Here is an 11811-nt window from a genome sequence, read left to right on the forward strand (position 1 = left end):
GTCCTGATAATATCCGATCGGCCAACAACAACTTCTGTTGCTCCCTGCATACGCCATCCAGCCCGGTTTATGCAAGGCCTTTGAATGAGTAATGGAAATGCGGATACCACATGCTCATTAAGCGTCTACAGCGATGGATGCACACGAACAGCAACCTCCGGTCTCCGAACCTCTTCGGTCGACGACTCCGATCCCTATCGCGAAGCTTGCCCCGGCGCTCGATAATCTTTCGGACAGCTCCATTCACGCCGTAGTGACCTTGCTATGGCCCTACTCGTCATCAACTCGCTCTCTCAGCCTCCTGCTAGCTGAGCCGGACTTTCGCCTTCGACGTACGAATGGACAGGTCAAAGTGGTTTTCCATGGGCTGGTCGCCGAAGAAGTAGCCAAGTCGCACGTCGGAATTGGCGATACTGTTCACATCAGGCTGGCGGGTTCGAGATTTGTGGACAATGAGGTGTCTAAACAGACGCCGGGGAGGTGCATCGCGTGGGACATCAACTTTGATTGCGGCGTTTTCATTGAGGTACCTTTCCAGGCTCAGCTAGTAGTGATCAGTTGCAATGTGCTTACCAGACTTAGATTTGGCGTTCTTCTCACCTTCTCTCTACCGTGCAAGTAGACCGCCCATCATCCCCGCCGCCCACTGTCGACAACGCGATTGCGGAGCCGCCAACTACTCCTCCTGCCAACAGCTACCTTCGCGCGGATGGGACAAATCGAAACACTAGTTTACAATCGTGGCAGTCACCGGCCTTTGTCGAGCGAACGCGAACGTCGCTGGGCCACCTTTCGAGCTCCATATTCGACCCGTTTGCAGAGGAGGATGGCTTCGTGCCGGGGAAAGGAAGGAAGCGACCAAGGTTTAGCATGCGGGGCAGCGACTGGCGGTTCGTCGATGAGCCTGCGAGCCCTGAAGACACCGACATCCCGGGAGATTGGACGGCTATGTTCGACGACGAGGCATGGCTGAGAGGTGAGATCGGCGAGGATGATGCCGCGGAGGATACCAAACAATCACCAGGGCCGTCTGAAACCCGCGACGTTATATCGGTTCCGGGAGGGGCCCCCGATGGCGCGCAACCTGAGGGTAGCGCCACGGAATTGGAGCAAGCGGCCCCTGAGCCCAGTGCAGAGAAGAAATCGGACGACTCGAGGTCCGACGCGGAGTTTCTTGTACCTGGCGTTGTATCGAGGACCGAGGCTCCAAGCCCGAGAAAGCATGGCATTCCCCATTTTGCTGGGCATCTTCCAATAGACACTCCGCGTCTTCACCCTATACCCTCTCCCGGCCTTCCTGTTCCTTCACCTCTGGTTAGCACGTCAAACAGTCCTTTTGGGTATTTCGGATCCGTGCCAACTACTGGCCAAATTCAGCCTAGTCCGCCCACGTCTGTCATTCAGGAGGCTACAGATTTGGCACTTGAGGCTATCTCGGAAATGCCACCAAACACTACCATCAGGAACCCTGATGAGCATGTAAACACAACGGTTGAAGAGGAACTTACTACTTTGTCCGAACCAACTTCACAGATGCGCGAAGTGGACTCTGGCTCTCGTGCCCATGCTGTTCCCTTACTCGAAACGATCACAGAAAGGGCACGAGAAACAGAGGCTATGCATACTCAGGATACTACGTCGTCTGTGCCTATTGTAGAAACAACTACTCCGCATGAAGCCTACACTTCCGGCGTTGCAGGCGGTGATAGAGAAGTGGCCATGTCACGCGAAGAAGAATGGGCCGAGGTAGAAGAGGACGAGGAAGGGCTCGAAGAACCTGGGCAATATGAAGCACAGATGGATTCTAGCATGGCTCCGGAGGAGAAAGGGTTTCATCACAGCGTGGTGAGAACGACACAACACGACTTAGAAGGCGAGGACCACGAATCCGAAAGTGCTAGTCAGAGCTCAGTCATTGAGGACGCTCGCTCGGAGGTCTATGGTGAAGAAGACGTTTCAGAAGAAGACGAACAGCCCCAGTCTAGATCAAGGCATGATATTGAACTTATCTCCGAAAGCGAAGCAGCATCGCCGGCAAAAGCCCATGATTCCGCTAGGAGAGGATATGGATATTACGCCGAAGAGGACGAGGAAGAAGAACTTGATGAGGAGGACGAGATATCTAACGAGGAGGAGCCTGAATCCGAGGAGTTGGAGAATGCTTATGATGATGATGAGGACGGGTACGACGATCGCGTTGACTCTGGACTCGAGTCAGAGGGAGATGAACTGGAGACTGAGTCGCCTCATCCCATCAGGAAGGTGGAACCGGAGGTTATTGTGCTCGATAGCGATAGCGACGAGGAGCCTTCGCCGAGCGTGCAGAGGCAGCCTGCAACAACACCAGCAGCCACGCATACTCGGGAACCTGACGTATCGCCATCTGCGGATGAAGCATCCAGCTATGGGACATCAGAGTCAGGCGAGTACGACGAATATGAGAGCGAAGAGGTTGATGACGCGGAAGGGGAGGATGCCAGTGATGAAGAGGATGAAAAGGCTGGCGAATGGTTTGTACGAGACAACCAAGAAGCCCAGGAGCGAGGGGTCGAGCCGGTTGAGGTCGACTTGATTCGCCAGAGCCGCGAAACCGAGCGGGATGAAGAGTTGCATTCTGATGACGTGCAGGTTGCTCGTGAATCAACAATGGGGGTGCACAGTGATGGCGAGGGGGCAGTCAGCGTGGAGCAGGTAGAGCACGGGCAACAGAGCGAAGAAGATGTGGATATGGACGACGACCAGCGGGACGCCGGAGATGCCGATGTCAATTACATGGAAGCTGGATCAGTCCAGGATGAAGAGATGCACGACCTACAAGCCCACGATGATCAGGTTAGCGATGAGCAAGGCCGTGACGAGCGTGCCGGCGTCGAGAAGGCTCATGACGAGCATGCTGATAGCGGACCGGTAGAACAGGAACGTGTCGAAGAGGAGCAAGCTGATACTAGAGGGCCGGAAGTGGTGCACATAGAAGATGAGGCAACAGAAGATCATCATCCAGAAGGCTATGAAGGTTCAAACCACGCCGAATCTGCAGAGGGCGCAGTCCTTCGGCCTTCATCTGAAGGCGCTAAACAGAGCATCGAGATTGACGGACACCCTGATTCCCATGTCGACCATGAGGAATTACGGACGACGGAAATTATATCGCACGAGGCAGATCGTGAGGACAGCCCGTACGCCCAAGAAGACGTTCATATTGCTCAGCAGGCTGGGGCCAGTGAGTCGACTCTACACTATCCTGAACCTCCAATCGATCCCGAGCTTCTCAACGCGGGCACGTTTTCGGCAGAAACTAGGGGCGGACTACATGGCGCAGATACGATTGTCGAGCAGATAGAAGGAGGCGAGGACGCAGGTGTGCCGGAACAAGCCCATCACATTGACCCTAGCTTGTCACTCGATGGTGCTTCTCAGAGCTTGAGCCTGACCGAATCGGCCGTCCTTGTTCCCAAGATGCCAATCATCCCACAGGATCAGCTGGTGACTCCGGAGCCTTCTCAGATAAATGGAGTGGACATTTCTTCTGTCCCCGCACTTACGATGGATGCTGCTCCGCCAACCCCTGAGCCTACTCAAGAAAGGTCGGCCCTCCAACTGGAAGACGAACTACAACCCACCCTTGGGATTGTTGCAGAAACGACGGCAACGGTGGAAGTGGACAATCTTCCTCCAGACGAGGACGCCAAATCAGAAGCGAGATCCATTTCTACTGCACCTGAAGAGCACGCAATATCCGATGACGAAGACAAGGGAGCCCACACCACCCACAGCGAAGACGAAGTCCTACTCGTCGGCCATGACCGCAAATACCTTCTCAACCTGAACCGCAATTACCCGGGCCTACGCAGCAAATACTCCTACTTTGCGCCCCTTGCCACCCTCATCGACCACTACAATGCGCTGACCGACACTATCTCAATTGTATCCGAAACCCGACCCGCCATCCGAGCCACAACAGGCAAAAAGGACTACATACTGACCTTTGGTGTGACCGATCCATCCCTAGCCGGCACAATCCTGTACGCCCAGATCTTCCGACCCTACAAAACCGCCCTCCCAAACCTAGAAGAAGGCAACGCCATCCTGCTCCGAAACTTCAGAGTGAAAAGCTTCAAGCACTCCATCACCCTATCCAGCGTTGACAGCAGCGCCTGGGCCGTCTTCAACGGCTCCAGCGAAGCCCAAATCGACGGCCCACCCGTGGAATACGGCGCGGAGGAGCAAACCTATGCCACCGACTTGCGCCAATGGTATCACGAAGACGGCATGGCCATGGTAGCCGATTACCAATTACAAGCCTCGATTGAGCAGGAAAGTCGCGAGGCCACTCCCTTTAGTACCGGTGGATTCAGCGACTCAGGGAGCGTGAACAACGTCGATGGGCGCGCAGACTCCTCATTCTCGTCGAGTCGGGGCTCCGGCTCTGGCTCACGAAGGAGGAAATCCCATCGTCGGATCACCATCCATGAGTTGCGCGATGGGAGGCGATATGCGGAGGTCGGGTCGCCGAGCAGTAAGGAGGATATACATGAGTTGAGAGATGGGACGGTATATGCGAATTTCTGATTTCTAGGTTCGAAGTTGACATCATAAATGTGTACAGGGGATTGGAGTTGTATTTGCAGTGAGTTGACTTGGATGATTTACGAATGTATCTATGGGGGGTGTTTGCCATGATATTTCGTGGTATGTGTGGGGGATATACTCTAGCAAGGATACCAGAAGTAACCTTTTTCAACTTAAAGCTTATAGTTAAGAGTAATCGTCTCTGTTTATCGCAACCTGGCATCTACTTACTCGCGGGATGCTCTACACGTCTATAATAGCATGCCGTCCGTCTCTTCATAACCCATGCAGAATGATAAGAATAAGGCAAGGACAAAACACCCACCCGCCCTTGACCACCATAAACGCTATCCCCAACCCACACCTCTTACTCCCTTAGTCCTCTATCTACCCTCTCGAAACCTCCCTTCTACATCTTCGGCCCATTCTCCCCACCCAAAAACTCCAGATTAATCGCCGCCCGAATCAGCTGATTCGCGATAGCCGTAGCAGGCGGCAACCTCAACGCCCCCTCCTTATACTCTGGCCCAGGAGCAGCCCCCAACACACTCGTTCCCGTCTTCAGCGCCTCCTCCACCTCCGCAAACTCGAACCACCTTGCATCCTCGAGCTCCGGATCATGCTCGAGGTTGATCTTCTCATGCGCTGGATCACTAACCTGCGCAATGGCCCCGATCATCAAGTTGGCCGGGTACGGCCACGGTTGCGACGAGTGGATCACGACGCGGGATAACGTGACGCCGGCTTCTTCCCAGACTTCGCGGCGGACAGCGTCTTCGACGGACTCGGCGGGCTCAATGAACCCTGCGAGGGTGGAGTAGAAGTAGGGCGGGAAGCGCTTTCCGCGGCCGAGGAGGATGCGTTTGGCGTCTGCGGAAACGACGGCCACGATGATAGTAGGGTCAGTGCGCGGGAAGGAGAGGTTCGATATCGTGGTGCGCGTGTTGCAGGGGGGTCGGGTGGCGGGCTTGCCTTGCTCCACGAGGGCGGCATCGCTGGGGGGACAGGCGCGTTTGGTTCCGCTGTTTACGGAGATCGTAGGGTGGCCGCAGGTGCCGCAGAAGGTGTTACGGGTGTTCCAGTCGATGAGGGCGCGGGCTTGTGCGTAGATTGCGGCTGTGAGGAAGAACGGGGGGTGTTAGTGATGTTGTTGTATGTGGTGTGGGATAGGGCTAAGTTTATACCTTCACTGGCGGGGAAAGACATGATAGTTCTTCCCTGGAGGAAGGTCAGACCCTTGGCTTCCAAGTCGCTTATCACAGCCCTGGAGTTGGCTTGCTGCTCCTCGGAGTGGCGTGGGGTCACGTCCAGTGCGAAGTAGGGTGTTCCGCTGTAGATCTTCCAGGCGAGACCGTCCTGTGTCTGGGTTTCGTCGAGACCGAGAAAGATAGGGGATGCGGTGGTTTTCCGCGAGTCGTACTCCTTGATGATGTCCTCTTCGGACTTGTCGTAGATGGTCTCGGGGACCATTTTGCGGATCTCCTCGTATTTGGCATAGTAAGGCTCCGTGGGAGTCTTGGTCAGTGGCGCGAGGTCCTTCATGAGGACGAAGCGCGTAGAGGGGTGCTTGAGCGCGGCGGAGAGGAAGGCATGATCTGTGCGGAGGAATGACAGACGGTTCAAGGGGGAGCCTGAATCAATTGATAAGTATCTGGTCGTAAGTGATATTCAGGGAAAACTCGAGCCATACTGGAGAAATAGTTCACAGTCTCCCTTCCGAACCGTCGGGCCAGCATAGAGTCGGCTTGTATATGCGGGGGATTGGGGAGCTGGGAATCGTTGGTCATCATGCACTAGATAATACGGCAATTACGTAGATAATAGAGCGTATAACGTAGGGTAAAGAGGATAGAAATAAGGTAATAAGGATCACAGTGCTGTATACCCAGAGAGGAGAGTTCAGGAGGAAAAAAAGCGAGGCGATGATGCAGAATTGAGCCTCCTCATGGCTCCGATAACCAGCGATTAATCAGCACCCCTCAGATGCCGAGGCGGGTAATCTCGTTACCATCTGCGCAGGTACCGCCTACCCGGCAATTCTTCCGATACGGTATTACAGTAACGATTGAGGGGCACGAGGGGAGCTCCCCACACACGTGACGAGCGTCATGGCGAGTCACGCTTTCTCCAACTGATTCGTGATGGCTTCATTTGTTATCTTTCCCCATCGGCATCAGCAGGGAAGCATTCACTCACCATGGGTCATCTTGTCACTCTTGCAACATGGTGGGTGTTAGAATTGCAGGTGTACCGGTCGATTATCCACTGACAAATTTCTCTCAGCTCCCTCAATCAGTGGGCCCTGGACTTCGAGGGTAACTGCGAGCGGATTATCGAAAGTATTCGGAAAGCCAAGGCAGCGGGAGCTACGCTACGTGTGGGCCCTGAGCTTGAGATAACCGGTATATAATCTGGGTGACATTGTTTTTGGCCAATGCTGATTTCGCTCTAGGATATGGCTGTCTCGATGCTTTCCTCGAGGGTGATACATACCTCCACTCGTGGGAGATGTTTGCCCGCATCATCGATCACCCTGACTGCCAAGATATCGTTGTTGATGTTGGAATGCCCGTTCGTCATAGAGACTGCAAGTGGAACTGCCGGTAAGCATGAAGTGCTGTCTGTACTGCTCCTACTTCTGCTCCAACTAAGTGTTGTGTTCTTCTAGCGTGATCTTCTACAACCGCAAGATCATCCTCATCCGTCCCAAGATGTGGCTTGCCAATGGTATGTATCTCCTTCACGACAATGACTGGTCCAATGGCTGATATTTGCTCCTTTATAGATGGCAACTACAGAGAAATGAGACATTTTACCCCTTGGCAACGGCCCCGGGAAGTCGAGGACTACTACTTGGAGCAAATTGTCGGAAAGATCACCGGACAATATAAGGTGCCTTTCGGCGATGCACTCATCAGCACCAGGGATACGTGCTTGGGTCTTGAGACTTGCGAAGAGCTCTTCACCCCCAACGGGTAATTGCCTGCGTATTCCCTTGTCCACTGGGAATTTGCTAATCCGTGTACAGCCCTCACATCCCGTATGGTCTCGCTGGTACGTCTATCAGTATCACCCAACTACATTGTCCCTAACCTATCAATAGGTGTCGAAATCTTCTCCAACTCCTCCGGAAGCCACCACGAATTGAGAAAGCTCGATACCCGTATCAACCTTATAACACAGGCCACGAAACTGGTGAGAATGCCAAGCACGCACGAGGTGTCAATTCTAACTCTGCTCTAGAGTGGTGGCATCTATCTCTATGCGAACCAACAAGGCTGTGACGGTGATCGGCTGTACTACGATGGTTGCGCAATGATTGTGGTCAATGGCAACATTGTGGCTCAGGGTTCACAATTCTCCTTGAACGACGTTGAGGTCGTTACCGCTACTGTTGATATTGAAGAAGTCCGGACCTACCGCTCTAGCGCGAGTCGGGGCATGCAAGCCAGCATGCAATCGCCTTATGTCCGCCTCGATCTGGACACGAGATTGTCCCGTCGGGATGAGGATGCTGACCCCGGTTATGCCCCCTCTGAAACCCTCAAAGCACGATACCACGTCCCGGAGGAAGAGATCGCTCTTGGTCCGGCTTGCTGGTTGTGGGACTACCTGCGACGGAGCGGTGCGGCTGGATACTTCATCCCCCTGAGCGGAGGTATCGACAGTTGCGCTACTTCTATCATTGTTCACTCCATGTGCAGAGAAGTCGTCAAAGCTGTCCAGGAAGGAAACGAGCAGGTCATCAAAGATGTCCGCAGGCTTTGCGCCGAGCCCGCCGATTCCACCTGGCTTCCTACCACGAGCCAGGAGGTTTGCAAGTGAGTTTCGATGCTGTAATTGCCAAATTGCCAAAGCCTAACCTATCTCACTAGCCGCATCTTCCACACAAGCTACATGGGAACTCAGAATTCGAGCAAGGAAACAAGGGACCGGGCTAAGACACTCGCCGCAGAGATCGGTGCCTACCACACCGACTTCAACTTCGATACCGTCATCACTGCTATGATGAACGTGTTTACTGTCGTAACAAACTTCCAGCCTAAGTTCAAGGTTCATGGCGGCAGTCGAGCGGAGAATCAAGCATTGCAGAACATCCAAGCCAGATTGCGGATGGTGCTTTCATATCTGTTTGCATCCTTGCTACCGATGGTCCGTCAGCGCCCAGGAGGTGGCGGTCTGCTTGTATTGGGCTCGTCCAATGTTGATGGTACGTTTGCAAGCCTATGCTTCTGACCCGATATACTAACAAAGCGCAGAATGGTCTGTTTAATTCCCGGTCCCAGTTTGATTCAATAGTAACCTGCTTTAAGCCGATCTTAAGCAACTAACGTGAACAGTCTCCGCGGCTATTTGACCAAATACGACGCCAGCAGTGCCGATGTACGTTCACATTCATTCCACACGAAGCAAACACCACTAACAATCGCAGCTCAACCCCATCGGCTCCATCAGCAAGGTCGACCTGAAGAAGTTTATCGCCTGGGCCCGCGACTCCTTCGACCTTCCCATACTCGACGGTTTCCTCAGCGCCACGCCCACCGCCGAACTTGAGCCCATCACCGCCACCTACGTGCAATCCGACGAAGCCGACATGGGAGTCACCTACGCCGAGCTCTCTGTCTTCGGATACCTCCGTAAAGTTGCCAAGCTTGGACCCTGGTCCATGTACGAGCGTTTACTCCACATGTGGGGAAACGAGTACAGCCCTCGCGAGATCTACGAGAAGACGCGCCACTTCTTCTACAACTATTCGATTAATCGGCATAAGATGACGGTCTTGACGCCGAGTTACCATGCTGAACAGTATTCTCCTGAGGATAACAGGCATGATTTGAGACAATTTTTGTGTATGTCCCTTCCCCTACCCCTTACCTTTGACTTGACTCGCTCGCGTATATGAGATATGAGGCTATTGTTGGTGACTAATATGGTTCTATTGTATTGGTATAGACCCCTCGTTCTCATGGGCATACAAGAAGATGGAAGACAGTGTGCAGTACTGGGAATCGAAGGGGTGGACTGCGGGTAAGGCGCAGAAGAAGAGCGTGAAGGCCGATTAGAGTGTCGGTTTGGAACCCTATACTAGTATATCCTTTTGGAGGAAGACAAAGACACGGAGAGGGGGCGGCTAGTCCTGATAGAGGTTTAACGTGAATACGCAGTATTATAATGCCACGAGGCACACACATCCTAGCAAGCCCTAGGACGTAAGGTCAAGATTCCAAGGAATGCAATGATTACATTAGTGATACGGAGAATACATAATTGGAGAAGAAAAGATGGAAATCAATAGTAGATTGGTATCAGAGTCAATATGACATAGACATATAATAGGAAATCATAAAGACAGAATGTGGTAAGAGATAATGCTTTTACAAAGCAAACGCCAGCAGTGATACATCAGCGCTAATTTTCACGACATGATAAAAGAGATCCTTGGGATCAATATAAGTATATGAGAAGAAGAAGAAAAAGAGTGTAACGACAGCATTCAAAAGATTGAATAGCCGTCTAATCTCTCCAGAACCAGCCGGTATCCTTCCGACCAGTAGATGCGGGGTTAGATGATTCCTGTCCATGCGGAGGGTTCAGAACTTCCGTCGTCTCGTTGCTCTCTTCACGACCATCGGAGAATCTCTTCGTCCAGACGGTCTTCTTCTGGGTGGACCCATCTGGGAGTCGGACACGCTCAGTTCTCGTCATGGTTGAGATCACAGTTGGTTGTTCTGTAGCTGTAGTTGATTCCGTCACTGGGGTGGACTGCTGCTGGTTCTCGGGAAGCGTCTCGGGGGCGGTCTTGTTCCGCTTGTCGTCATACACAGGCTCCAGCCATCTGTCGGTGTCGTGGGGTCTCCGTCTCTCCTCCAGCAGTAAACGCAGTATAGGGCTCTCGAATATATCGGCAAAGGCCTTGCTTTCGCGGGCAGCAGCGTCCTCGAAGAAGCGATCAAACATGTCCAATTCCGTCATGGTTTCGGGCTCGTTATCGTCTGCGGTTATCTCTCGAACTACTTCGTCATCGCCACGGTTTGAAGAGTAGCCGTGAAAAACAAGCATAGGGTTCGACCGGCCGTCTCTTCCGCTTTCAGAGATCTTCCACTGGTCGCCCAAACTGCCCCGTTTCGCTAGGCCATACAGCCAATCTCTCGCGGTTTCCCTCTTGGCCAGCGCAGTGGTGTCCTGGTCAAGCATCGGTCTGCCATTTTCCAATCGGATAAGGTCTTCAAAAGCCTCGCGCCAGTGGGTTTCCGTAGGGGGGTTGTTCTCATTCTCATTCTCAGACGACAGGCTCAGGGAGGACATGAGGGAGGAAAAGACGCCCCTGTCGCGGTGGGAGTGGTACTGACCCTGGCGTTCCAGGTGCAGGGGAGAGTATGGGCTGAAGATGAGGTAGGAAAAGGGCCAGCCGAAGGAGTTGCTAGCGAGATCGGAGAACATGGAGCGGTGGAAGGGGTGGAAGAAGCGGGAGGAGAAAGGGCTGTCGAAAAAGGAGGCCCTGTCGAAGAAAAAGTCGAAGATGTTGTCTCGGTCACGTCTGCGCCATCTGGGATGGTTATCTGCGTACCACTGATCCTCCCAGTCTGACCAAGAATGCGCCGGATAGCGGTTGTGGCGTTGGTGATGGTGATCTGAATTGTCCGCTGCACCGGGAGCTGTGCCTGGCGCATGCTCGTCCCCCTTCGCGTCGCCGCCGTCTCTCCTGCGGAAACGGGCTTCGTCGTCGAAGATAGCCCAGTGGTCGGACGAGGGCCTCGAGGACATGGAGGGAATGCCCATTACGGACTGGAGCACGGACGAGACCTGTTCGTCGGCGAAGCGGCGAACTGCGTCCAACGGGGTCTCGTCATCGGGCCATCGGCGGGAATCGGAGGGAGTGGAATTTCGGTTCTGAGAAGAGGTGTCGTCACTGGGCATAGTGAAGATGCAGATGCGGATGCAAATGCAGGGGTGGGATGAGTAGATAGTAAGATATCAGTGAGGAGTGAGGCAAGAAGAGTAGAATAATGTAATAAGGGAGATGGAGGAAGAAAGCGAAGAAAAGATGGCGAAGGATTGAAGAAGAGCTTCTCGCGATTCCGTGAATTGATTATTGTTGGGGATATCGCCCCACTCGTGCTTCCCAATCACCACGTGATCCCCTCTCGAAGTCTGGTGCTTTCTAGCATTTACTCCCTCTCTCTTTTCCCCTCTCTTTCACACCAGATACACAATTCATGAAGTTGATAGAGTTCATTATCA

General features: G+C 53.3%; 4 protein-coding genes across 4 annotated transcripts; 2 read left to right on the top strand and 2 right to left on the bottom strand.

The window, feature by feature from the left end:
• Positions 1-133: 133 nt before the first annotated feature.
• ASPBRDRAFT_198061 (uncharacterized protein) lies at positions 134-4569 on the top strand (the record flags this gene model as incomplete). The annotated part of the gene is made up of 2 exons (XM_067621166.1): positions 134-526; positions 583-4569. 2 exons carry the CDS (start codon positions 134-136, stop codon positions 4567-4569), a joined length of 4380 nt encoding a protein of 1459 aa, XP_067476631.1.
• A 409-nt stretch (positions 4570-4978) lies between these two features.
• On the bottom strand, positions 4979-6359 carry ASPBRDRAFT_131145 (NAD(+) diphosphatase; the record flags this gene model as incomplete). Its single annotated transcript, XM_067618302.1, has 3 exons — positions 4979-5685; positions 5754-6200; positions 6260-6359. The coding sequence occupies 3 exons, from the start codon at positions 6357-6359 to the stop codon at positions 4979-4981; spliced, it is 1254 nt and encodes a 417-aa protein (XP_067476632.1).
• A 358-nt stretch (positions 6360-6717) lies between these two features.
• ASPBRDRAFT_45692 (glutamine-dependent NAD(+) synthetase) lies at positions 6718-9884 on the top strand. The gene is given in 13 exon segments (XM_067625465.1): positions 6718-6795; positions 6853-6971; positions 7022-7172; positions 7238-7296; positions 7355-7544; positions 7598-7623; positions 7673-7764; positions 7813-8390; positions 8445-8779; positions 8790-8791; positions 8908-8952; positions 9002-9419; positions 9523-9884. 13 exon segments carry the CDS (start codon positions 6767-6769, stop codon positions 9630-9632), a joined length of 2154 nt encoding a protein of 717 aa, XP_067476633.1. The 5' UTR covers positions 6718-6766; the 3' UTR covers positions 9633-9884.
• On the bottom strand, positions 9585-11614 carry ASPBRDRAFT_45693 (uncharacterized protein). The gene has a single exon (XM_067625466.1). The coding sequence runs from the start codon at positions 11485-11487 to the stop codon at positions 10084-10086; it is 1404 nt and encodes a 467-aa protein (XP_067476634.1). The 5' UTR covers positions 11488-11614; the 3' UTR covers positions 9585-10083.
• Between the last annotated feature and the right edge of the window lie 197 nt (positions 11615-11811).

The sequence above is a fragment of the Aspergillus brasiliensis genome, assembly GCF_001889945.1.
Source record: "Aspergillus brasiliensis CBS 101740 unplaced genomic scaffold ASPBRscaffold_10, whole genome shotgun sequence".
NCBI classification, from domain to species: domain Eukaryota; kingdom Fungi; phylum Ascomycota; class Eurotiomycetes; order Eurotiales; family Aspergillaceae; genus Aspergillus; species Aspergillus brasiliensis.

What these genes read in the sequence shown, in the direction of transcription:
- ASPBRDRAFT_45692 (XM_067625465.1), top strand. Translation starts at nt 6,767, where the DNA reads ATGGGTCATCTTGTCACTCTTGCAACATG. An exon ending in GACTGCAAGTGGAACTGCCG is followed by an intron (nt 7,173 to 7,237) that starts GTAAGCATGAAG and finishes GTGTTCTTCTAG; the next exon opens with CGTGATCTTCTACAACCGCA. An exon ending in TAACACAGGCCACGAAACTG is followed by an intron (nt 7,765 to 7,812) that starts GTGAGAATGCCA and finishes ACTCTGCTCTAG; the next exon opens with AGTGGTGGCATCTATCTCTA.
- ASPBRDRAFT_45693 (XM_067625466.1), bottom strand. Translation starts at nt 11,487, where the DNA reads ATGCCCAGTGACGACACCTCTTCTCAGAACCGAAATTCCACTCCCTCC.